The following is a 23,086-nucleotide window of genomic DNA, read 5'->3' on the forward strand; positions in this document are numbered from 1 at the left end:
CAGACACATTCAGAATGTCTGACCACATATCTGGGCAGCATGGCACAGTCCAGTTGACACAGAAAACTACCCATCGTACCAGACAACCATGAGTTTGTTCCCGAGGCCCTTCTTGGGCCACTTTGCCCATCTCCACAACGTCTTGTGCTCTTCAGAAGAGATTCGGATGCTGATCACAGAACCATAACGAACAGCATGCCCATGGAGCCTTTATAACTCCCCATTCAGGCAAATCCACTCTTATCCCCATTGTGCAGATGAGGAAGTTGCGAAAACTAACAACGTGGCAACACGTGCCATGGCATGTCTCATCTCTCTGAACTTCCACAGAGGCTGTGCCCTCTCCTGGTAATCCCCTTCTTTCTCCCCATCGCCACACCTCCATCCTCATGGGACCAACCCTTGGTGACTGTGCTAAGATCAGATGCTACCTTTTCCAGAATGCCTTTCCCAAATCCCACATCTGGTTTAAGATTCCTCTTCTGGGGTCCCTTAGCCCCATGTGCTCACCTCTCCCATGCCTTTCCTACATGGTAATGACTCATTCATTCATTCAGCAACAGTTATCAGCTCAGTACCTGCTATGTGCACTAAGGATGAGGCAGTGAGCATAAGAGAAAAGTCCCTGTTGTCATGGGGTTCACAACTCATCAGGGGAAGTGGACAGTGGATGGACAAACCAGGAAGCATGTCCTGTGATTGGAGCACAGCAGAGAGGGAGGGTGGGGGCCTGGGGAGGGCTTTGCCCCTTCGCATAGGGAGGTCAGAGGTAGCTTAGCTGGGAACATGACCTGTGAGCAGAGCCTGAAGGAGGTGAGGGCCCAAGACCTATGGGTGCCTGGGAAGAACATGTCAGGCACAGGGAAGGAGCAGAGGCTGCTGTGGGAAGTAGGAGGGGAACTGGGAGGAGGCCATGTAGGGCCTGGGGATCCACAGTGAAGGACTGTGGCCTTTATTTCTGTATATTGTCTTATTACCCCATTACACCTCAGGCTCCCAGCTGGAGGGTGAAATCCTCATGGCTAACATGGTATTAGGCCCATGGCAGGCACTTAATGCATGTTTATTGAGTGAAACATTCATTCAAGTAAGTATTTTTCTTGAGACCAACTTTTGATCCCTCCAATGAGGCCACCATTGATCAGCCCATGTGGGATTTATGTGCTGTGAAACTCATAATTTGTGTGTCAGTTGAGGTGGATCCAGCAGCAAGGGACAAAAAATCCTGCCTTACGGTGGCTTAAACAAAGAGATTTTTTCTTTCTTTGTTACATAACAAGAAATCTGAAGGCAGGAGGCTCCATGATAGCATATTCAGCATCTCTGAGACTTTCTTGACCTCATGGTCCCAGGGGGCTGCTGTTGCTCCAGACATTACATCCATGTTCAAGGTAGGAAGGACAGGAAGAAAGTTGGAGAGGAGAAAAAAGTGAAACTATCTGTAGTATTCTCTTCTATGTAATCACACACCATTGCCTGTTGGGGGTTGGAGGGTTAGGGGAGAGATAGTATTAGGAGAAATACCCAATGTAGATGACGGGTTGATGGGTACAGCAAGGTTGATGGGTGCAGCAAACCACCATGGCACGTGTATACCCATGTAATCTGCATATTCTGCACATGTATCCCAGATCTTAAAGCATAATAATAAAAAAGCAAGACTTTCCCTGGAAACCTCTAGCAGACCAACATCTCCCTGGCTAGAACTGCGGCTAGTGCTGGCTCTAAGTGCACGCAGAACAGATCACATTGCTTTCTTGAAGTAAATGGTCCTGCTCTAAAGGAGAAAAGGGGAGGTGCATACTGAGTAGTTAAAAACTTCATCTGCCGAAGACAGTCTTCCTCCAGAGAATGACCTGAGCAATAGTAGCCAGCCTGATTATCTCCTGAGTACCGTATTTAATCCTGTTTTTCTTTTTTTCACCCCAAATTGATAATTTTTCAGAATCTTGCCCCTGCAAGTATAACCAGCATCTTTCAATGTCACACTGTAGCTGTTATTCATTCAGCAGTATTGCTGAGTGCTACTCAATCTGGGGGCTGGTGGGGGTGGGCAGCATGAGAAGAACTAGCCTGGTGTCTGCCCCGGGTCCTGTTGATGGGGTAGAGTCAGAACTGCAGCTGCTCAGCAAGCGAGATGAGAAGAGGGCAGCCCAGGCTCACCTTTGCACCCCGTAGTCCTGGGGTTCCGGCACAGCTCTAACCTCTCTGTTCTGTGCTCATCTGTCCTCCTGGAGCCTGGATTGCCTGAGCTGCTAACCAGCAATTAGAGTCCTGACCATAAAGCAGGCTGTGAAGACACAGCCAAACAAGGGCTTCTTGAAGATTCCAATAAAATGCTCACCTCTGTACTTCAGCCTTCCCTCGGGCACATCTAAAAACTAAACAATCCCAGAGCTTTGGGTGTGCTGCAGAATTGGCATTATCAGCGCCCCAAATACACTGTAAAGTCAGGACTGTGACCCCCAGAGCAGCTGTGTTGCAGGTTCTGAGTGTGCTCCGGCCGCCTTCTCCGCTGACTCGTGACCCATTCCCAAATTTCTGATGCTCAGTGTGCCTTTCTTATAGCAAATCAGCTAAAATCCGTGCTAGCTAGCATTTATTTATTTGTCCCATTAAGTCGTAATTAATAATGATTGACATCAGGTCCTAATTGAATTAGACAAACGAGGAATGTTAATTGGGTGCTCGCCTTTCAGTAGCAACTTAGGTGGCTTTGGACAAATTGCTTGTTCTCACCTCATTAACTGTGATTTCCTATGGAGAAGGGCTCTGAGCAGTCCTGCCAAGAACCCCAAACTTAGGCGAGGTGCCACTTGAGACCTAGCTCTTCTATTCTGAAGTTGAAGCTTGTCAGGACCCGGATAGAGTCTGCTGTTGGTGGCGAGTGTTCAGCTTCCTTCTAGAGCACCTGTTGTGAGCTCGTGAGGCTAAAATGCTACCTCAGTTTCAGCAGATCCCTCAATCACGTGGTTGTCATGGGATTTTGAGCAGGGAGGAATGGAAGCCTTTCCTCCTCCACTGTAAGTATGGAGTCCGTGAGGACTGCTGACCTGCTCGGGGCCATGTGGGACGTGATAGACCCAGCGTGTATGAAATTCAGCTGCTTTGAGGATTCAGACTTGGAGGTCAGGGCCAGAGAAGCACTGAGGTCAGGCAGTGGCGGTGCCTGCAAGGAGTGAGGCAGGAGAAGGCTTGCAGGGAGGGCATTCCAGGCAGAGTGAGTGAGATATACTAACAGAGAGAGTCAGAGTCAAGGTGACACTTGCACATGTGTGAGTCCCTGAGCAGTAACGGAGCTGGCATGGCCTTGGTCTTCAGAGTGTTGGCGTCTGACTGCCAGATAATAACAGGGCTTTATTTATTTATTTATTTTGAGATGCAATCTTGCTCTGTTGCCAGGCTGGAGTGCAGTGGTGTGATTTCGGCTCACTGAAACTTCTGACTCCCTGGTTCAAGCAGTTCCTCTCCCTCAGCCTCCTGAGTAGCTGGGATTATAGGCACGTGCCACCATGACCTGCTAATTTTTTGTATTTTACTAGAGATGCGGTTTCGCCATGTTGGCCAGGATGTTCTCGATCTCCTGACCTCATGATCCAACCACCTCAGCCTCCCAAAGTGCTGAGATTACAGGCACGAGCCACTACGCCCGGTCCATAAAGTGTGTCAAGCCTTACAGTAAAAACGGGACCTATGGCAGCCCAGTGGGAAAGGCTCTGCATACAGCTTCAAGGAATAAAGGGAAGTTTCCTGAAGATGTAATGTCTGGACAGAGATGAAGCGAGCCGGGCTGCGAAGGCCAGATTGGGTGGCAGTAGGCCAGGGCAGGAGATACAAGGGTAGAAGAGATTGGTGATAAAGAAACCCTTCAAAGTAATGCTAAGGAGTTTGAGATAGTAGAGTGAAGGGTGTGTGTGTGTGTGTGTGTGTGTGTGTGTGTGTGTGTGTCTGTGTGTGTGTGTCTGTGTGTGTCTCTGTGTCTGTGTGTGTGTGTGTGTCTCTGTGTCTGTGTGTGTGTGTGTTTCTGTGTGTGTGTGTCTCTGTGTCTGTGTCTCTGTGTCTCTGTGTGTGTGTGTGTGTGTGTGTGTGAGATATGATGAAGGGGAGGGCTTCAAATGCCAAGACCTTGACCTCAAACATTTTCTGAAGGCAAAAGAATTACCCTTGCAGGCTTGAAATCTTTGATGTTTCTTTTTCTTTTTTGAGAGTCTTCCTCCGTCACCAGGTGCCAGGCTGGAGTGCAGTGGCGCCATCTTGGTTCACTGCAACCTCTTCCTCCCGGGTTCAAGCAATTCTCCTGCCTCAGCCTCCCAAGTAGCTGGGACTACAGGCGTGCACTACCACGCCCAGCTAATTTTTGTATTTTTAGTAGAGACGGGGTTTCACCATGTTGGCCAGGATAGTCTCAGTCTCTTGACCTTGTGATCTGCCTTCCTCGGCTTCCCAAAGTGCTAGGATTACAGGCGTGAGCCACCCCATGCCGGGCCAAATCTTTGATTTTTCAGACATTCTCATCAGGCAAAAGGACATCTGCAGAGACCAGAGCAGAGGCCAGTTTGGAAGCTTCCTGTTTCTGAAATGTCAAACATTAAACCTCAAATACCAGAGACCCTCTGGTTACAGGGACTCGTGGAGAGAGGACACTTTGCCAGAGGCTCAGGGTTCAGGTCCAGACATGAGTCTGCCCCTCACTCCACCAGACTGTTTCCTGCTCCCTGACACAGGCCACCTGCTGTGTGCCTGGCTCTTCCCACTCTGTGCCATGCAGACCTGACTGTAGACCTGGGAGGGCTGGTTCTGTAGACCCATTCCATGATGGAGGAGAGTGAGGACCACAGAGTGTTTGGCCAGGTTCTTCAGCTCCTGGTTGGTGGCCGTGGTGGACCTTTCTAGGTTGTGATAGTTTCCTAAACTGGATGGCTTAAAACAATGGAAATCTATTATCTCATAGTTTTGAAGGCCAGGAGTCTAGAATCCAGCTGTGGGCAGGGTAGGTTTCTTCTAGAGGCTCTGAAGGGGGGTCTGTCCCATGCCGTTGCCCAGCTTCTGGTGCTGCCAGCCTGCCTCAGCATTCCTTGACTTGTGGATTCATCCCTACAACCTCTGCCTCCGTCATCACATAGCCTCCCCTCCATGTGTCTCCTCCCCTTCCCTTCTCTTATAAGGACACTTGTCATTTGATTTGGACCCACCCTAACCAAGGATGATCTCAGAATGAGATCATCCTTAATTGCATCTGCAAAGACCCTTGTCAAATAAGGGCACTGTCTTAGTCGGCCTGGGTTGCTATCACGTGCCACAGACGGCGCGTCTTAAACAACAGACATTTATTTGTCCCAGTTCTGGAGGCTGCAAGTCCCAGATTAAGGTGCCAGCATAGTCAGATTCTGGAGTGGGCCCTTTTTTTTTTTTTTTTTTTTTTTTTTGAGACGGAGTTTCGCTCTTGTTACCCAGGCTGGAGTGCAATGGCGTGATCTCGGCTCACCGCAACCTCCGCCTCCTGGGTTCAGGCAATTCTCCTGCCTCAGCCTCCCGAGTAGCTGGGATTACAGGCACGTGCCACCATGCCCAGCTAATTTTTTGTATTTTTAGTAGAGACGGGGTTTCACCATGTTGACCAGGATGGTCTCGATCTCTTGACCTCGTGATCCACCCGCCTCGGCCTCCCAAAGTGCTGGGATTACAGGCTTGAGCCACCGCGCCCGGCCTGGAGTGGGCCCTTTTTCAGGTTGCAGGCTGCTAGCTTCACACTGTGTTATCACAGGGTGAACAGCAGGAGCTCTGATGAGCAGAATGAGGCTCAGAGAGGGTGGGCGACTCGCCTGTGGTCACACAGCAAAGAGCTGGAATTAAGCCTTGCTCAGAGTGGCCCCTGAGCTCAAACTCTCTGTGAGTCTGTGACTTCCTGGAAGACCCTTGTCTCCACTCAGTGCATTAGATTTAGCTTAGTTCTTTTTTTTTTTTTTTTTTTTCTTTTTTAGCCTCTCTACCTCCTGGTCAGGTTAATTCAGTGGTTGCCAACTCTGCTTGGTCAGTGAGGAGGCAAGTACGGAGGGGCCAGGGGTTTGTGCACAGCTCCACTCAGAGTCTGCAAGAGGGCCAGGCTCAGAGCCCAGCTCTCCCGGCCCTGGTCTAGCCTTCTTTGCTCTGTGTTCCTGAGAAATACAGAATGTTTCCGAGGTGCCTTTTACAGAGGAGGTGGTCAAGGCCCAGATGATTAACAGATCCCGGCCACACTCAGGGCTCTGCATCAAGCTGGCCGAGACTCCCGATCCTTGGCCTCTCTTTTTGGTAAACCGAAACTTCCAGGCCACATCCAATATCCTGTGCCTACCGCCTGCGCCTGCTTGAATTGAAAAGTCAAACCTCCAAGCTCTATTGAAATCATTAGCTCTCCTTTGAAAGCCAGTTTTAATTTCATTTTGGAGAGTCACTTCCAATTCCTAAAATGTCTCTGAGCGGAGGTGAGAGCCATCCCCTGAAACCCAGGCCATGGATGTCTTTATCTGAAGGGACGCAGCCCCGGGGACGCTGAACAGATTCTGATCCTAGCCTAAGCTTTTCATGGTGATGCAGCCAGGTGACAACAGGGTCCCAGCCCTGCAGAGGCAGTGCCCGCTGTCTCTTCTGAGAAGGCAATTGAGAAGTCAGAGAGATGACAAATTCTAATTAGTGGGATTATCTTCCCACGCCATGTCTAGCTTCAGATGTGTGTCTCAGGGCCTGGTGCCCGGGCTGCCAGAAGCCTTTGCTTGGATTCCGACAAAGACAGGGCCCCTGAGGCGGCACGTTTGCTCATCACACCTTTGCCTCCTTGCATTTTATATTCTCAGGCTCCGTGCTGGAAATGGGTGTTCCATGGGCCTTCAACCTCATGCCAAAAATTTTACTCTTTGTGGGAAAACGTCTTTTTGGCGATTTCATGGAACGTGCTATTTAATGCATTGAGATGCAGTTGACTTTACCGTCCCTAAGTGCTGCCCACGCTCCCACTTCCCGGGCCTGTTTAGTTCACCCGAGTGCTGCAGGGTGGCTTTTGCTGACTCAGTAGAGATGTATGCTGAGACTGAGGCCTGGAGAGGCAGCAAGCACCAAAGCCGCAGTCGGAATTCAGGCTTCTCCCATTGTCCTGTATCTGCTTCGAACAGATTTGCAACGTGTCAGAGCTGAATGGGGTCCAATTTCCAACAGAAGAGCGGCCTGTGACGCCAGGAGAAAACCCCGAGCTCCTGCCCTGGGTCCTCAGGCTGACCATGTTCTTGGTGGCATTTCCCAGCATGTCCTGTTTCTTAGGGAGGTCGCACTGTGGGTGAAAATGACAGCCAGGGAGGCAGAGAGGCTGGGTTTGAGTCCAGCCTTGAGAAAGCACTAAAACCTTTCCAGGCCTCACTTTCCTCTCTCTGTAAAGCAGGGATAGTAATAGCCATTGTCCTAGATGGAACGGTGTCCCACCCCCTTCAAATGCAAGTCCTCCTGGAACCTCAGAATGTGTCCTTATTTGGAAATGGCATCCTTGTAAGTTTAATTAGTTCAGATGAAGTCATACTAGATTAGGGTGGGTCCTAAAGCTACTGTGACTGGTGTCCTTATGAGGAGGTGAATGACACAGAGACGTAGGGGAGGATGCCATGTGACAAAGGAGGCCAGGATGGAAGCGCTGCAGCTGCAAGCCTAGGGCACAGGGTTGCTGAAGCTGCCCCACTCTGGAAGAGGCAGGAGAGGATCCCCTCTAGGAGCCTTCAGAGGGGACAGGCCCTGCTGACATCTTGATTTTGGACTTCTAGCCCTCAGAACTATTAGCTAATAAATTTCTGCTATTTAACCCCCAAGTGTGAGGTACTGTTATAGCAACCTGAGGAACCCAGGCATTCCCTCCTCAGGGTGTTAGGAAGATCAGTCCATGTAATCCTTGCTAACTGTCCAAGGAACTCATACAGTCTCTCCTCAGGGTGTTAGGAAGGTCAGTCCATGTAATCCTTGCTAACTGTCCAAGGAACCCATGAAGTCCCTTCTAGGGGTGCTGGGGAGATTAGCTAGCTCATGCAATCCTGGCTGACCATCCAAGGAACCATACAGTCCCTCCTGAGGTGTTAGGAAGATCAGCCCATGTAATCCTTGCTAACAGTCCAAGAAACCCATGCAGTCCTTCCTCGGGGTATTGGGAAGATTAGCCCATGCAATCCTTGCTGACTGTTCACGCCACATGGTGCACGTCAGCCCTGCTCACTTTTCCTGCCATGCTTGCTGTGTCTCCTTGGCTCCACGCCCTCCTTTACAGGGTTCCCTTTCCCTTGAAGCCTCTTCCTTCACCCATACCATCTTCCCATCCTTTAGAGCTTGCCCCGTGGGTTTGATTCCTACAGAGAGCCTTCTCTGACAGCTCCCATCTTCCTCCCCTGCTCCTACTCCCTGTAGGTAAGGCAGTCACTCAAAAGTCTAGCCCTCATGGATTTGAATCTCCACCCTGCCCCTTGGTGGTGTGTTGAACTCTGAACAAGTTAATCAGTACACTTGGGGCTACAGCTTCTTCATGCTTTTTTCATAAGGTTCTTATAGGGATTCAGTGAGATGATCAATGAGATGATTTTCTCAGGGTCTGGCCTGAAGTAAAGTGCTCAATACAGGAGCACTGTCATCATAGCTGTCCCAGCTTCTGTGCTCCCCCAGAACCCACGTGCCTGAGTTTGGGTTTCCCCAGCGTCAGGCTCCAAGGCAAGGAGTTGAGGACAGAGCATAGGAGAGGTAAAGAGAACACAGGGAAGGATAGAAAGGAAGCCAGCCAGGGAAGGGAGTGCTGTCAATGCCTACCCCATTGCGGGGCTGGGCAAACTTAGAAATTCCGAGAGCTGGTGTAAAACACCGGCCTCAGCCTCATCCCAGGTGCTGGGCAAAGGAGCTGGCGTAGTGATACTCCAATTTCTAACAGTCATGGGGGTTGAGTGTTGCTCTGAGGACATTAATTCCCTGGCTTGGCTGGTCTGTTGCATGGGCCGCGAAGTGGGCCCTCTGGCAAAAGAGTCTTTAAGAAGAGAAATGCACGACTGGTGGATGCAAGTCAGGCAGGTGTGTGCCGAAGTGGAAAAGGTGAGGTGAATCAGGTGGGCACAGACAGTCTGCAACACTCATGCACACCACACATCTCAGGGTTGTAGTCACTGGCGCTTTTTGCTTGTATCTGTTTTCCTCGTGGGCTGTGAGGCCCTGCTTCTTCCCTCTGTGTTTGCAGCTCGTCTTTCAGCAGTTAGTACATGGCCAGTGCTCGTGTATATGTTGTTGTTGTTGTTGTTTTGGGACAGTTTCACTCTTGCTGCCCAGGCTGGAGGGCAATGGTGTGATCTCAGCTCACTGCAACCTCTACCTCCCAGGTCCGAGCGATTCTCCTGCCTCAGCCTCCCAAGTAGCTGGGATTACAGGCATGCGCCACCATGCCCAGCTAATTTTGTATTTTTAGTAGAGACGGATTTCTCCATGTTGGTCAGGCTGGTCTCGAACTCCTGACCTCAGGTGATCTGCTCACCTCGGCCTCCCAAAGTGCTGGGATTATTGGCATGAACCACCACGCCCAGCAATATCATGTAAATATTTAATAAGTGAATGAATCTGGTCCAACTCCTCCATTTTGCAGATGCAGAGAGGCTGTGGCTAACTTAGCAGGGCTTCTCCGCTAGCAGATTTTTAAGGACAGGGACATGATTCCAGAAGTAAAAAGCAGCGTGGGGTGACTCTTCTCCTTTGTCTTCCTTTTCCATTGCTGGCCTGAATGTTCTCCCCTTTGGCTGTTGCTCAGGTATGCATCGTGCAGAAGCGAGACACTAAGAAAATGTATGCAATGAAGTACATGAACAAGCAGAAGTGCATCGAGAGGGACGAGGTTCGGAATGTCTTCCGGGAGCTGCAGATCATGCAGGGGCTGGAGCACCCCTTCCTGGTCAACCTGTGGTGAGTGTGGCTCCCTCCGGGTCTCCTGTGGCTTCCTCTGGGAAGCCAAATGCAAATTTGGCTCTGTTGGAAGAACTCTTCTAAGTTGTAAAGAGAAAGGGATGACATTTCCTGGGTTCAGATATTCTTAAGTATTTCGTAGAGTACATTTTCCGATGAAGTCTTTGGGCATATGCTTCATTTTAATTTTAATTCTGTCCTCGTATTTGATGAATCGGAGTTGAAAATAGATGGAGAAGAGAAGCATTTTGTGTATTTGAGAAAATAAGTGGAATATAAGAGAACACCAAAGATAGGCTGCTAAAGGGAGTGGGGAGTTCATTGTTTCAGAAAGTCACACACAGAGCTGATGGCAGGAAGGGCCACTGGGAACCAGTATTCTGTTTCAGTACAGGTGGCTGCTCAGCACCGACATGCCAAATTTGGAATTCTGAATGTGGCCCGCAAGACCTGTCATGACCCATATTTGAGAACTTTCACTCCACCCCATCCTTGGCTATTATCTTCACTTTAAATTTGCATCCTAGAAACACATCCTGTGGGTGGTTCCCTGCCTCTGTGCTTTTGCATGTGATATCTCTTTCTAAAACACTCACATCTCCATCTCCAGTGTCCCCTAACCAACACCTGTGCATTCAGTCACCCAGCTTAGGAAGCCCTTAGGCCAAGAGCCCCAGAAGACCCACAGCCCAGCTGAGTGCACCTCATGACCTCAGTCTTGTCCGTGTTTGACCTAACCCCATCTTTATCCACAGTGAATCCAGATTATTGGATTGCTTATCTGTCCTCACACAGAAAACGCTTGTTTCTGGGAGTCTAACACAGTATCTGATACATTGGAGGGACTTAGCAAATATTTCCTAAGCTGGATTGTATTGAAGAGGAGAGAGGGAGGACAGGCTGCTTTAGAAAATGAATTCTGACCGTTTCATTCAGCGGCTCAGTTGACCCACTGACCTTAAGAGCTGGGGAGAACACCTTGGAGGGTAAGTCTAGCTTTGCACGTAGTTCACCACCACTGATTTCTGTTGCTCTGCACACTTAGAAGCACTTTGAACATTGGGTGATAGGAGAACAAAGAGGAACACAGATGGTCCTATTTGAGAAAATCAAGGTGTACTTGGCAGGTGCCACAGATGTGGGCATCGCCATGGAGAAAACCCAAAGCAAACCTTGTTTGCCGGAGTCTCAATATCCACTGAGAGTTTTAGTGTCTCTGGACAGTGATCTAAACACTTTGATTTTTTGGGAGAAATAAACCCCTTCATGTTTTGATTGCTATGCAAGGGAATTTTCTAAAGTAAATCTTTAATCCAAGCAGCAACATATACAATACACAAGAAAGCAATAATTACCCAGAATCTCTTCAGGCTCACACTAAATTTTGGTGTGTAATTATTTTTATACACTAAATTTTGGTGTGTAATTATTTTTATACACCCTGTATTTTTTCTTTTCTTTTCTTTTCTTTTTTTTTTTTGAGACGGAGTTTCGCTCTTGTTACCCAGGCTGGAGTGCAATGGCGCGATCTCGGCTCACCGCAACCTCCGCCTCCTGGGATCAGGCAATTCTCCTGCCTCAGCCTCCCGAGTAGCTGGGATTACAGGCACGCGCCACCATGCCCAGCTAAGTTTTTTTATTTTTAGTAGAGACGGGGTTTCACCATGTTAACCAGGATGGTCTCGATCTCTTGACCTCGTGATCCACCCGCCTCGGCCTCCCAAAGTGCTGGGATTACAGGCGTGAGCCACCGCGCCCGGCCCACCTTGTATTTTTTCAAATGAATGACATAAACTCTATGTATTATTGATATATAAACATTCAGAGAAATTTTGTATCCCATTTTTTTCCAAATTAATATCCAGTAGGAGCACTATCTCCTTATTATTGCAAATTCTTTGTAAATCATTTTTAATGGCTACACAATATTCCACTAAGGAAAAACACAATAAGCCATCTAATCGAACCTTCATTCTGTCATGTAGGTTACCGGGCTATTTCTAATTATTTTGCTAATGTAAATACTACTGAGACGAATATCTCTGAACCTGAGGTTTTTCAGGTGGGACTCCTTAAGGTGGACCCCTAGTGGAGCTTGTATGGTGTGTGCTAAAGGAGAGGAATGTGTTGGCGCAGCCTTTTCTTAGGTACAATTTCTGGTTTTTGTTTTTGTTGTTTGTTTGTTTTGACATGGAGTTTCACTCTTGTTGCCCAGGCTGGAGTGCAATGGCGCAATCTCAGCTCACTGCAACCTCCACCTCTTGGGTTTAAGTGATTCTCCTACCTCAGCTTCCTGAGTAGCTATTTTCTTCCCTTTTAATTTACATGCTAGAAACACATCCTACTGTTGGTTCCTGGCCTCTGTGCTTTTGCATGTGACGTCTCTTCCTAAAACACTCGCATCCCCATCTCCAGTGTCCCCTAACCATGTGCCTCCATGGGCAGCTAATTTTGTATTTTTAGTAAAGATGGGTTTCTCCATGTTGGTCCTGCTTGTCTGGAACCCCTGACCTCAGTTGATCTGCTGGCCTTGGCCTCCCAAAGTGCTGGGATTACAGGTGTCAGCCACCACCACACCTGGCCTTAGGCGCCATTTCTTGATCCTCTGTTCATGGTCTCTAAGACACTAACAGATTAGTGACAGATACCCTTTGGTTATATGACAGAGCTGGGTATATAAGTAAGTGAGCTGCAAATGCCAGCCCTAGTGGCTTTGTATTTCCATCATAAGCAAGAAAGGGTTGAACCTACTGCTTGACTTTGGAGTCTCCTCTCAAACTCTCTGGGCCTCAACTTCCTCACCTGCCATAATGACATAATAATGCCTTGTTTATTGCTAGGACTGTTTTGAGAATTAACTGAAAAGATGACATGAAAATAGGTATTCTGTAAGTAAAAGTATTGTTCGTTGTAAGAGGTTATATATGTGTGTATGTGTATTAGTTCGCTCTTATACTGCTATAAAGAACTGCCCAAGACTGAGTAATTTATAAACAAAAGAAGTTTAATTGACTCACAGTTCTGTATGGCTGGGGAGGCCTCAGGAAACTTAGAATCATGGTGGAAGGCGAAGGAGAAGCAGGCGCCTTCTTCACAGGGCGGCAGGACGGAGTGAGTGCCAGTGGGGGAAATGCCAGATGCTTATAAAAGCATCAGATCTTGTGAGAACTCACTGTCACGAGGACACCCTGGGGGAACCACCCTCATGATTTAATTACCTCTCACCGGGTGCCTCCCATGACATGTGGGCATTAAAAGGAATTATAATTCAAGATGAGACTTGGGGACACTGCCAAACCATACCATTCTGTACCTGGTCCCTCCCAAATCTCATGTCCTGACATTTCAAAACACAATCATACCTTCCCAACAATCCCCCAGAGTCTTAACTTATTCCAGCATTAACCCAAAAGTCCAAGTCCAAAGTCTCATCTGAGACAAGGCAAGTCCCTTCCACCTATGAGCCTGTAAAATCAAAAGCCAAGTTAGTTACTTCCTAGATACAATGGAGGTACAGGCATTGGGTAAACACAGCCATTTCAAATGGGAGAAGTTGGCCAAAACAAGGGGACTACAGGCCTCACACAAGTCCAGAATCCAATAGGGCAGTCATTAAACCTTAAAGTTCCAAAATGATCTTTTTTGACTCCATGCCTCACGTACAGGTCACGTTGGTGCAAGAGTTGGGCTCCCCAAGCTTTGGGCAGCTCTGCCTCTGTGGCTTTATAGGGTACAGCCTCCCTCAAAGCTGCTTTCACAGGCTGGTGTTGAGTGTCTGTGATTTTTTTCAGGTGCACAGTGCAAACTATCAGTGTACCTACTATTCTGGGGTCTGGAGGATGGTGGCTGTTTTCTCACAGCTCCACTAGGCAGTGCCCTGATGGGGACTCTGTGTGGGGGCTCTGCTCCCACATTTCCCTTCTGCACTGCCTAGCAGAAGTTCTCCGTGAGGACGCTTCCCCTGCAACAGACTTCTGCTCGGACATCCAGGTGTTTCTATACATGCTTTGAAATCAAGGCAGAGGTTCACAAACCTCAGGTTTTTATTTCTAAGCACCTGCCCGCCCAACACCACATGTAAGCTGCCAAGGCTTGGGGCTTACACCCTCTGAAGCAACAGCCTGAGCTGTACTTTGGCCGCTTCTAACTACAGCTGGGATACAGGGCACCAACTTTCAAGACTGCACAAAAAGCAAGGCCATGGGTTGGCCCATTAAACCATTTTTCCCTCCTAGAGAAATTGGCTTTTATAACTACAACGTTTAGACTGAGTGCTGATGCTGGTCTTCCACTGCCTTCCTCTGCTTTCCCCCATATTAGCTTTATTTTCCAAGTCATGAGTCCCACTAAGCCCTGGCAGGTCCCATTTCTCCTACCAGCTGAACAGGCCCAGCAGAGGCTGAGGCTTGTGGCAGTGACAGACCTGGCTCGGGTCACACGCCCATTCCTGACACAGCAGAGTATGGAATAGGAGGTTGGTCCCACTGAGTCTAATGAACAGGCAATGAGGGAAGGGGCTTTCCAGAGGGAAATTCAGAGCTGTTTCCAGAAGAAAACGAGTAGAGTCTGTGCGGCCACAGGACTGGTGCCTGCTGCCCACATGCCATGCCCTTGTCCAGGAGACTCCATAGCAGCTCAGCCCATTACTTAGAGACAGAAAGCAGGGCCTCCAGCAGTTCATTACTTCCCTGGACCATGCGACTTGCAATTCACACTCGGACAGCCCCGCCCTAATGCTTCCAATACAGGTAGCTGACCACTGACCTCTCCTGGGCACTTCAAATGTGTCTTACTGAACTTTTAAAATTCTCCCAACAGCTATATTTATTTCCTACTGTTACCCTACTATTTTTGGTCCCATTTTACAGAGGGGCAACTGAGTGACACCACTAGTAAGTGGAGGACGATGGGACATAAGCCAGGCTGTCTGTGTCCTCATTACTTATGCACATTGCTGCACCCAGCTTGAATTTCTTCCCAGAAAATGGTTTCCAAATGTTTGTGCTGTGCATCCTCTTGAACTCCTCTCTACTATAGCTGCTGTGACGGGGTCCTGGCCCCTCCCTGCTTAGCACCACACCCCACCTCTTCCCCAATGGATCTTTTCCAGCTGGGCTTCTCTTTGGTGGCCTCTCTCACCCCTGCTGGAAGAGGACACAGTATGGAATTGCCTGTCGGGGTCATAGGGACACCACCACTTTATATTAATAATACGTCAGGTTTTCATCACATTACATGGAGGGCGAATTATTGCAGCATTGGAAATCCTGACTGTACACCTCATTATTCTTTTCTGCTGACAGGCTCTATAACTGGCACAGGCAAAGGCCCGCATTGACTAGCTTTCATGGCAATTTTGCCTCTAAAGAATGAATGACTTGTGCTCCTAAGCCTGCGATGACAGAAGTGGAGTTGTTAAGTGCAGTATTTTCACTTGTTCCAATGCAAAACGGTTTTATTCTGTTGGGTTTAAGGCACCAAAGGCAAAGGAGAGAGGGAAAGAAAAGCTACACCCCAGAGAGTGAGGGTGGCCCATTAGTGGGATCCCTGGTGGGGTGGGTTTTGAGAGAGGAGGAAAGGTGAGGGAGAAAAGCAGCGGGAGTGTTTCAACACTTTGGCTCTAAGGTCTGATCTTCCAGGTTCTCATCCTAGCTCTGCCTCTTGACGGGTATGATGCTGCTGTGGACCAAATTGTGTTTCCCTGCCTCAAATTCATGTGTAGAAGCACCAGCCCCCAATGTCCCTTTATCTGGAGACAGGGTATTTGAGACGTAATCACAGCTAAATGAAGTCATAACAGTGGGGCATTAATCTGATAGGACTGTGGTCTTATGAAAAGAAGAGAGAAAGATGGAGAGTGAGAGAGAGAGAGACCTCATTAAGGATGCAGCGAGAAAGTTGCCTCTGCTGGCACCCTGAGCTCAGATGTCCAGCTTTCAGAACTGTGAGAAATAAATTTCTGTTGCTGGAGGCCCCAATCTATGGTTTTTTGTGTGGTAACCTAAGGTGACTAATAAAGATCTCCACTGTTACTGCCATTCCAGGCACACATAGAAAATATTGCAGGTTTGGTTTCAGACCACAAGAAAACAAATATCACAATAAGGCAAATCACACAATTTTTTTTTGAGACTTGCTCTGTCGCCAGGTTGGAGTGCAGTGGCACGATCTCGGCTCACAGCAACCTCTGTCTCCCAGGTTCAAGTGATTCCTCTGCCTTAGCCTCCTGAGTAGCTGGGACTACAGGTGAGCACCACCACACCTGGCTAATTTTTTGTATTTTAGTAGAAACACGGTTTCACCGTGACCATGATGGTCTCAATCTGCTGACCTCGTAATTCGCCCACCTCAGCCTCCCAAAGTGCTGGGATTATGGCCATGAGCCACCACACCCGGCCGAAATTATTTACAGTGCATATAAAAGTTATTTACCCTATACTGTCATCTATTAAGTGTGCAATAGAATTATATCTAAAAATCAATGTTGTACATACCATAATTTAAAAATATTTCAAAAAGCTTATTCATCATGATCAAGTAGGCTTCATCTTGGGTATGTAAGGCTGGTTCAACATACACAAGTTTAGAAACGTAATTCACAACATAAACAGAACGAAAGACAGAAACCACATGATTATCTCAATAGATACAGAGAAGGCCTTTAACAAAATTCAGTAGCGCTTTATGCTAAAAATTCTCAATAAACTAGGTATCGATGGAAAGTATCTCAAAATAATAAAAGCTATATATGACAAACACATAGCCAATATCATACTGAATGGGCAAAACCTGGAAGCATTCCCTTTGAAATCCGGCACTAGACAAGGATGCCCTCTTTCACCACTCCTATTCAATATAGTGCTGGAAGTTCTAGCCAGATCAATCAGGCAAGAAAAAGAAATAAAGGGTATTCAATTAGGAAAGGAGGAAGTCAAATCATCTCTATTTGCAGATGGCATAATTGTATATTTAGAAGATCCCATCATCTCAGCTCCAAATCTCCTGAAACTGATAAGCAACTTCAGCAAAGTCTCAGACATTCCTATACACCAATAACAGACTAACAGAGAGCCAAAGCAAGAGCAAACTCCCATTCACAATTGCTGCATAAAATACCTAGGAATACAACTAGCAAAGGATGTAAAGGACCTCTTCAAGGAGAACTACAAACCACTGCTCAAGGAAATAAGAGAGGACACAAACAGATAAAAATATTCCATGCTTTTGGTTAGGAAGAATCAATATCATGAAAATGGCCACACAGCCCAAAATAATTTGTAGATTCAACACTATCCCCATCAAGCTACCAATGACTTTCTTCACAGAACTGGAAAAAAACCACCTTAAACTTCATGTGGAACCAAAAGAGAGCCCACATAGCCAAGACAATCCTAAGCAAAAAGAACAAAGCTGGAGGCATCACGCAACCTGTCTTCAAACTATACTACAAGGCCACAGTAATCAAAACAGCATAGTACTGGTACCAAAACAGATATAGACCAATGGAACAGAACAGAGGCCTTGGAGGCAACACCCCACATCTACAACCAGCTAATCTGTGACAACCCTAACAAAAACAAGCAATGGGGAAAGGTTTCCCTGTTTAATAAACTGACACAAGAACAGACAAACACTGCATGTTTTCATTCATAGGTGGGTGTTGAACAATGAGAACACATGGACACAGGGAGGGGAACATCACACACTGGGGTCTGTTAGTGGGGAACTAGGGGAGGGACAGCAGGGAGTGGGGAGGTTGGGGAGGGATAATATAGGGAGAAATGCCAGATACAGGTGACGGGGATGGAGGCAGCAAACCACCTTGCTATGTAGGTACCTATGCAGTGACCCTGCATGATCTGCACATGTACCTCAGAACATAAAGTGCAATAAAAAATAAAAGTACTTTATTGCTCAAAATGCTTATGATTATCTGAGTCTTCAACAAGTTTTAACCTTTTTGCTGGTGGAGGGTCTTGCCTTGATGTGCACGGCTGCTGACTGATCAGAGTGCTGGTCGCTCTGGCGATTTCCTAAAGATGACAGTGAAGTTTGCCACAATGTTTGATTCTTCCTTTGACCAAAGATGCTGTTTGATAGCATTTTACCTATGGTAGAACTTCTTTTAAAAATAGAGTCAATCCTTTAAAACCCTGCTGCTGATTTCTCAACTAAGTTTACGTGATATTCTAAATCCTTCGTTATTGGTTCAAAAATATTCATGGCATCTTCACAAGGAGTAGGCCCCATCCTCAGAAACTACTCTTCTTGTTCATCTGTAAGAATCAACTCCTCATCTGTTCAAGTTTGGTCATGAGATTGCAACAATTCCGTGATATCGTCCCGCTCTACTTCTAATTCTAATTCTCTTGCTATTTCCACTACATCTGCAGTAACTCCCTCCACTGAAGTCTTGAAACTCTCAGAGTCACCCATGAGGGTTGGAATCAATTTCTTCTAAACTCCTGTTAATGGTGATATTTTGACCTCTTGTGAATCACAGATGTTCCTTTTGTTGTTGTTGTTTTGAGGCAGAGTCTTGCTCTGTAGCCCAAGTGGGAGTGCAGTGGTGCAATCTTGGCTCACTGCAGCCTCCACCTCGTGGGTCCCAGTTCAAGCAATTCTCCTGCCTCAGCCTCTGGAGTGGCTGGAATTACAGGCATGCACCACCATGTCCAGCTCATTTTTGTATTTGTAGTAGAGACGGGGTTTTACCATGTTGGCCAGGCTGGTCTTGAACTCCTAACCTCGTGATCTGCCTGCCTTGGCCTCCCAAAGTGCTAGGATTACAGTCGTGAGCCACTGCGCCTACCCTCAGATGTTCTCAATGGCATCTAGAATGACAAATTATTTCCAGTAGATTTTCAATTTACTTTGCCCAGATCCATCAGCAGAATCATGGTCACTGGCAGCTATAGCCTTACAAAATATACTTGTTATTATTATTATTTTTTGAGATGGAGTATTGCTGTCACCCAAGCTGGAGAGCAGTGGCACGATCTCTGCTCATTACAACCTCCATCTCCTAGCTTCAAAAGATTTTCCTGCCTCAGCCTCCCAAGCAGCTGGGACTACAGGTGCCCACGACCATGCCAGACTAATTTTGTATTTTTAGTAGAGATGGGTTTTGCCATGTTGGCCAGATTGGTCTCAAACTCCTGACCTCAGGTGATTCACCTGCCTCGGCCTCCCAAAATGCTGGGATTACAGGCATGAGCCATCGCACCTGGCCCCGAAATTAAATAATGGGATGTGAAGGTCAGGATTACTCCTTGATCCATGGGCTTGCAGGATGGATGTTGTGTCATTAGGCATGAAAACAATATTCATCTCCTTGTACATCTTCATTAGAGCTCTTGAGTGACCAGGTGTATTATCAACGAGCAGTAGTATTTTGAAAGGAATCTTATTTTCTGAGCAGTAGTATTGTTTTCTCAATGGTGAGCTTAAAATATTTAGTAAAGCATTCTGTAATCCAACGTGCTGTCTTTCAAGCTTCATTGTTCCATTCATAGAGTACAAGCAGAATAGATTTAGCAAAATTTTCAGGGGCCCTGGGATTTTTGGACGATAAATGAGCATTGGCTTCAACTTAAGGTCACCAGCCGCATTCTCCTCCAGCAAGAGTCAGCCTGTTTTTAAAGCTTTAAAACTGAGCATTGACTTGTCTCTGGATGTCAAAGTCCTAGATGGCACCTACTTCCAATACGTCTACGGAGTGAGATGGGGGATGGCCGGTGAGCGGAGCAGTCAGAACACACGTGACACTGATTAAGTTTGCCTGCTTATATAAATATAAGACTGTTTCGTTTCCTTGAAAAACTTGTTGTTTTATGCAGCCTCCTTTGTCAATGACTTTAGCAAGATCTTCTGGATAACTTCCTGCCGCTGCTCCACCAGCTCTTGCTGTTTCACTTTGCATTTTTTAAATTATACTTTAAGTTCCGGGGTCCATGTGCAGAACGTGCAGGTTTGTTACATAGGCATAAACATGCCGTGGTGGTTTGCTGCATCCATCACCCCATCATCTACATTAGGCATTTCTCCTAATGCTCTCCCTCCCCTAGCCTCCCACCCCTCAACAGGCCCTGGTGTGTGATGTTCCCCTCCCTGTGTATATGTGTTTTCGTTGTTCAACACCCACTTACGAGTGAGAACGTGAGGTGTTTGGTTTTCTGTTCTTGTGTTAGTTTGCTGAGAATGATGGTTTCCAGCTTCATCCATGTCCCTGCAAAGGACATGGACTCATTGGAATCACTTTGCATTTTTATGTTCTGGAGTCAGCTTTTTTTCCCCTTAAACCTCCTGAACCAGCCTCTGCTACCTTTCAGCTTTTCTTCTGCAGCTTCCTCACCTCTCTCAGCCTTCATAACATTGACGAGAGTTAGGAACTTGCTGTGGACTAGGCTTTGGCTTAAGGGGGTGTTGTGGCTGGTTCGTTTTTCTGTCCAGACCACTCAAACTTTCTCCATATCAGCAAAAAGGCTGCTTCTCTTCTGTATCATTGGTAAGTTCCCTGGAATAGCACTTTTAACTTCCTGTAGTAATTTTTTCTTTGCATTCAAAATTTGTCTGTTCGGCAAAAGAGGCCCAGTTTTTAGCCTCTCTTGGCTTTTGACATGGCTTCCTCACTAAACTTAATCGTTTCTAGCTTTTGATTTAAATTGAGAGTCCCATGAGCACTCAGAAGCCATTGCAGTGTTATTACTTGGCCTGATTTCAGTATTGTTGTGTCTCAGGGAAAAGGGAGACCTAAGGAGAGGGAGTGAGATGGGAGGAACGACCCATGATGGAGCATCCAGAATGCGCACAACGTTTATTGATTAGGTTTGCCTTCTTATATGGGTGCAGCTCATTGCAATAGTAATATCATTGATCACTTTGGGAGGCTGAGGCGGGTGGATCACTTGAGGTCAGGAGTTCCAGATGAGTCTGATCAACATGATAAAACCCCATCTCTACTAAAAACATAAAAATTAGCTGAACATGATGGCACATACCTGTAATCCCAGCTACTTGGGAGGCTGAGGCAGGAGAATTGCTTGAACCCAGGAGGCAGAGGCTGCAGGGAGCCAAGACTGCACCACTGCACTCCAGCCTGGGCGACAGAGTGAGACTCCCTCCTAAAAAACAAAAGAAGATGAAGGAAAAGAAAACAAAAATCACTGATCAGAGATCACCATAATGAATATCATAATAATGAGAAAGATTGAAATATTGTGAGAATTATCACAATGTGACGGACACAAAGTGAGCGTGAGCTGATGGAAAACCTGTTACTGACCAGCCTGCTTGAGACAGGGTTACCACACACGTCCACTTTGTAAAAAATGCAGTATCTGCAAAGTGCTGTCAAGAGAAGCACAGGAAAATGAGCTGTGCCTGTATGAGCACTCGTCCTTTGAGGTTGGCCTCTGGCTGGCTGAGCATCTGAAGTGAGATTGCTGCACGTTTCCATGTGACTGTGTTCTCTCCTCCTCCAGCGTCAGACTTGAGGACACAGACTTTTGAAAATGTGTCTTGAGTTTTTAGTATTAGACTGTTACCCTGATTGAATGTTAGTGGGTCAGTAGTTCATTCATGTGTTTGGGCTGTATTTTCAAAATCCATTTCCACTTACCTAATTGGCTCTATTACTAGACTTGCGTTCATCTGTTTTGTTTAAAATTGGAGGAGGGAGGCATCTGTCCCTGTCTGCTGCCTAAACAACCGAGAGAATGAATGAACATGCTCAGGACGTGAACAGATGTCAGAAGTCAGTTTAAATGGTTCTCAGGGCAATGTAGGTTTCTAGAACCGTCTTTGAGTCGCGATGGACTCAGTCAATACACGGATATCTACATTCCGGTCTCAGCCACAAAACAATCATTTAAATCAGTGGCTAAATTTTAAGTGTGGAGAGCTTTGATTAAAATAAAACTACATAAAGTATTTGAAGGCAGATCCAATCTGGCTGAAGCAGCAGGGCAGGGAAGGAGACTGGCGGGGAGGACAGAGAACAGAAGGTTCGAGGAAAACTTTTGACAAAGCTTATAAGCCTTACAAACAATTGCTAGATGCTGAGCAGCGCCATTTCCATGGAAGCAATTGTCCCTAGCCTTAACTGTTGCTATAGGCTCCCAACTGGTGTTCAGTGCCCAGCCGGGTATCCATCACCAATATACCCTTCACAGGCAGATCTTATCAAAGTGTAAGTCTGTACCTACCACTCCTCTGCATAAAATACCACAGTGGCTCCCCGAAGCCCTCAGAATAAATGTCTTTCTGTGATCTAGCCTGTAACACTATGTCCAGTCTCATCCCCTGACACCCACCCCTACTGCCATCTTGGGCCATTTTTGTTCTAGTCCATGCTAACTGATTTATGGGTGATCTGTAGCACATCCTGTAACACTGTGGGGTACCCTACTTCTCCCTCACCACCACACAGCATCTTCTTGTGCCCATTTCCCTGACTGCTCTTCATGCTTTCCCAAGTGTCCTCTGTAACCAGCACTCTCTTGGTTGGTCCATGGGGAATTATTAAATTCATCTCACACCTATTCAGTAATAGTAGTACCCATACTATCTGTCCATCACCTATTATCTTGATTAATCCTCAGTGCCATTGTGCGTGGTGGATGTTATTATCTCCAGATTACAGCTGGAAAAGCTGAGGATTAGTGGATTAAGTTATTTGTGCAAGTATATAGCCGACAAGAGCCAGTACTAGGGTTAAAAGCAATGCAGTGGTGTGCTGGTAAATGCTTAACTACCAGCTCTCCAGGGTAGGGGTGTGGTGGGGGCAGAGAACAAGTCCTGTTTGCCAATTGCCATGGTGTAAATAGTTTATTGTAATTGTTGATTTCAAATTAGCAATGTGATGTCGGCCAGCTGGCAACATTTCTGCATATTTAGCATTTGATTATGATAAGCTGGTACGAGCTGGCCCCAGCACAGCCCTGCTAGACTCGGGTCTGACACCAAAGCCAGTTCTCTGTCTTTTTGTTTAAACTGTAAGTTAAAACTGCCACCGGGCACTTTGGAGTCCTCGTTCTTCTTCTTCTTTTCTATTATTGTATTTTAAGTTCATGATCTACATGTGCAGATCATGCAGGATTGTTGCATAGGTACACATGGCAATGTGGTTTGCTGCCTGCCGATTCTC

General features: G+C 46.9%; 1 protein-coding gene across 2 annotated transcripts in view; it reads left to right on the forward strand.

Annotated features, from left to right (window-relative positions):
* The window catches only part of STK32B (serine/threonine kinase 32B), a 446,518-nt gene that overhangs the window by 117,613 nt on the left and 305,819 nt on the right, over positions 1-23,086 (forward strand). For both annotated transcript variants that reach the window (XM_002746002.5, XM_078368001.1), the window contains exon 3: positions 9,788-9,939. In XM_002746002.5, the coding sequence (XP_002746048.2) occupies positions 9,788-9,939 (152 nt within the window). The remainder of the gene's footprint in view (positions 1-9,787; positions 9,940-23,086) is intronic.

The sequence above is a fragment of the Callithrix jacchus genome, chromosome 3, assembly GCF_049354715.1.
Source record: "Callithrix jacchus isolate 240 chromosome 3, calJac240_pri, whole genome shotgun sequence".
NCBI classification, from domain to species: domain Eukaryota; kingdom Metazoa; phylum Chordata; class Mammalia; order Primates; family Cebidae; genus Callithrix; species Callithrix jacchus.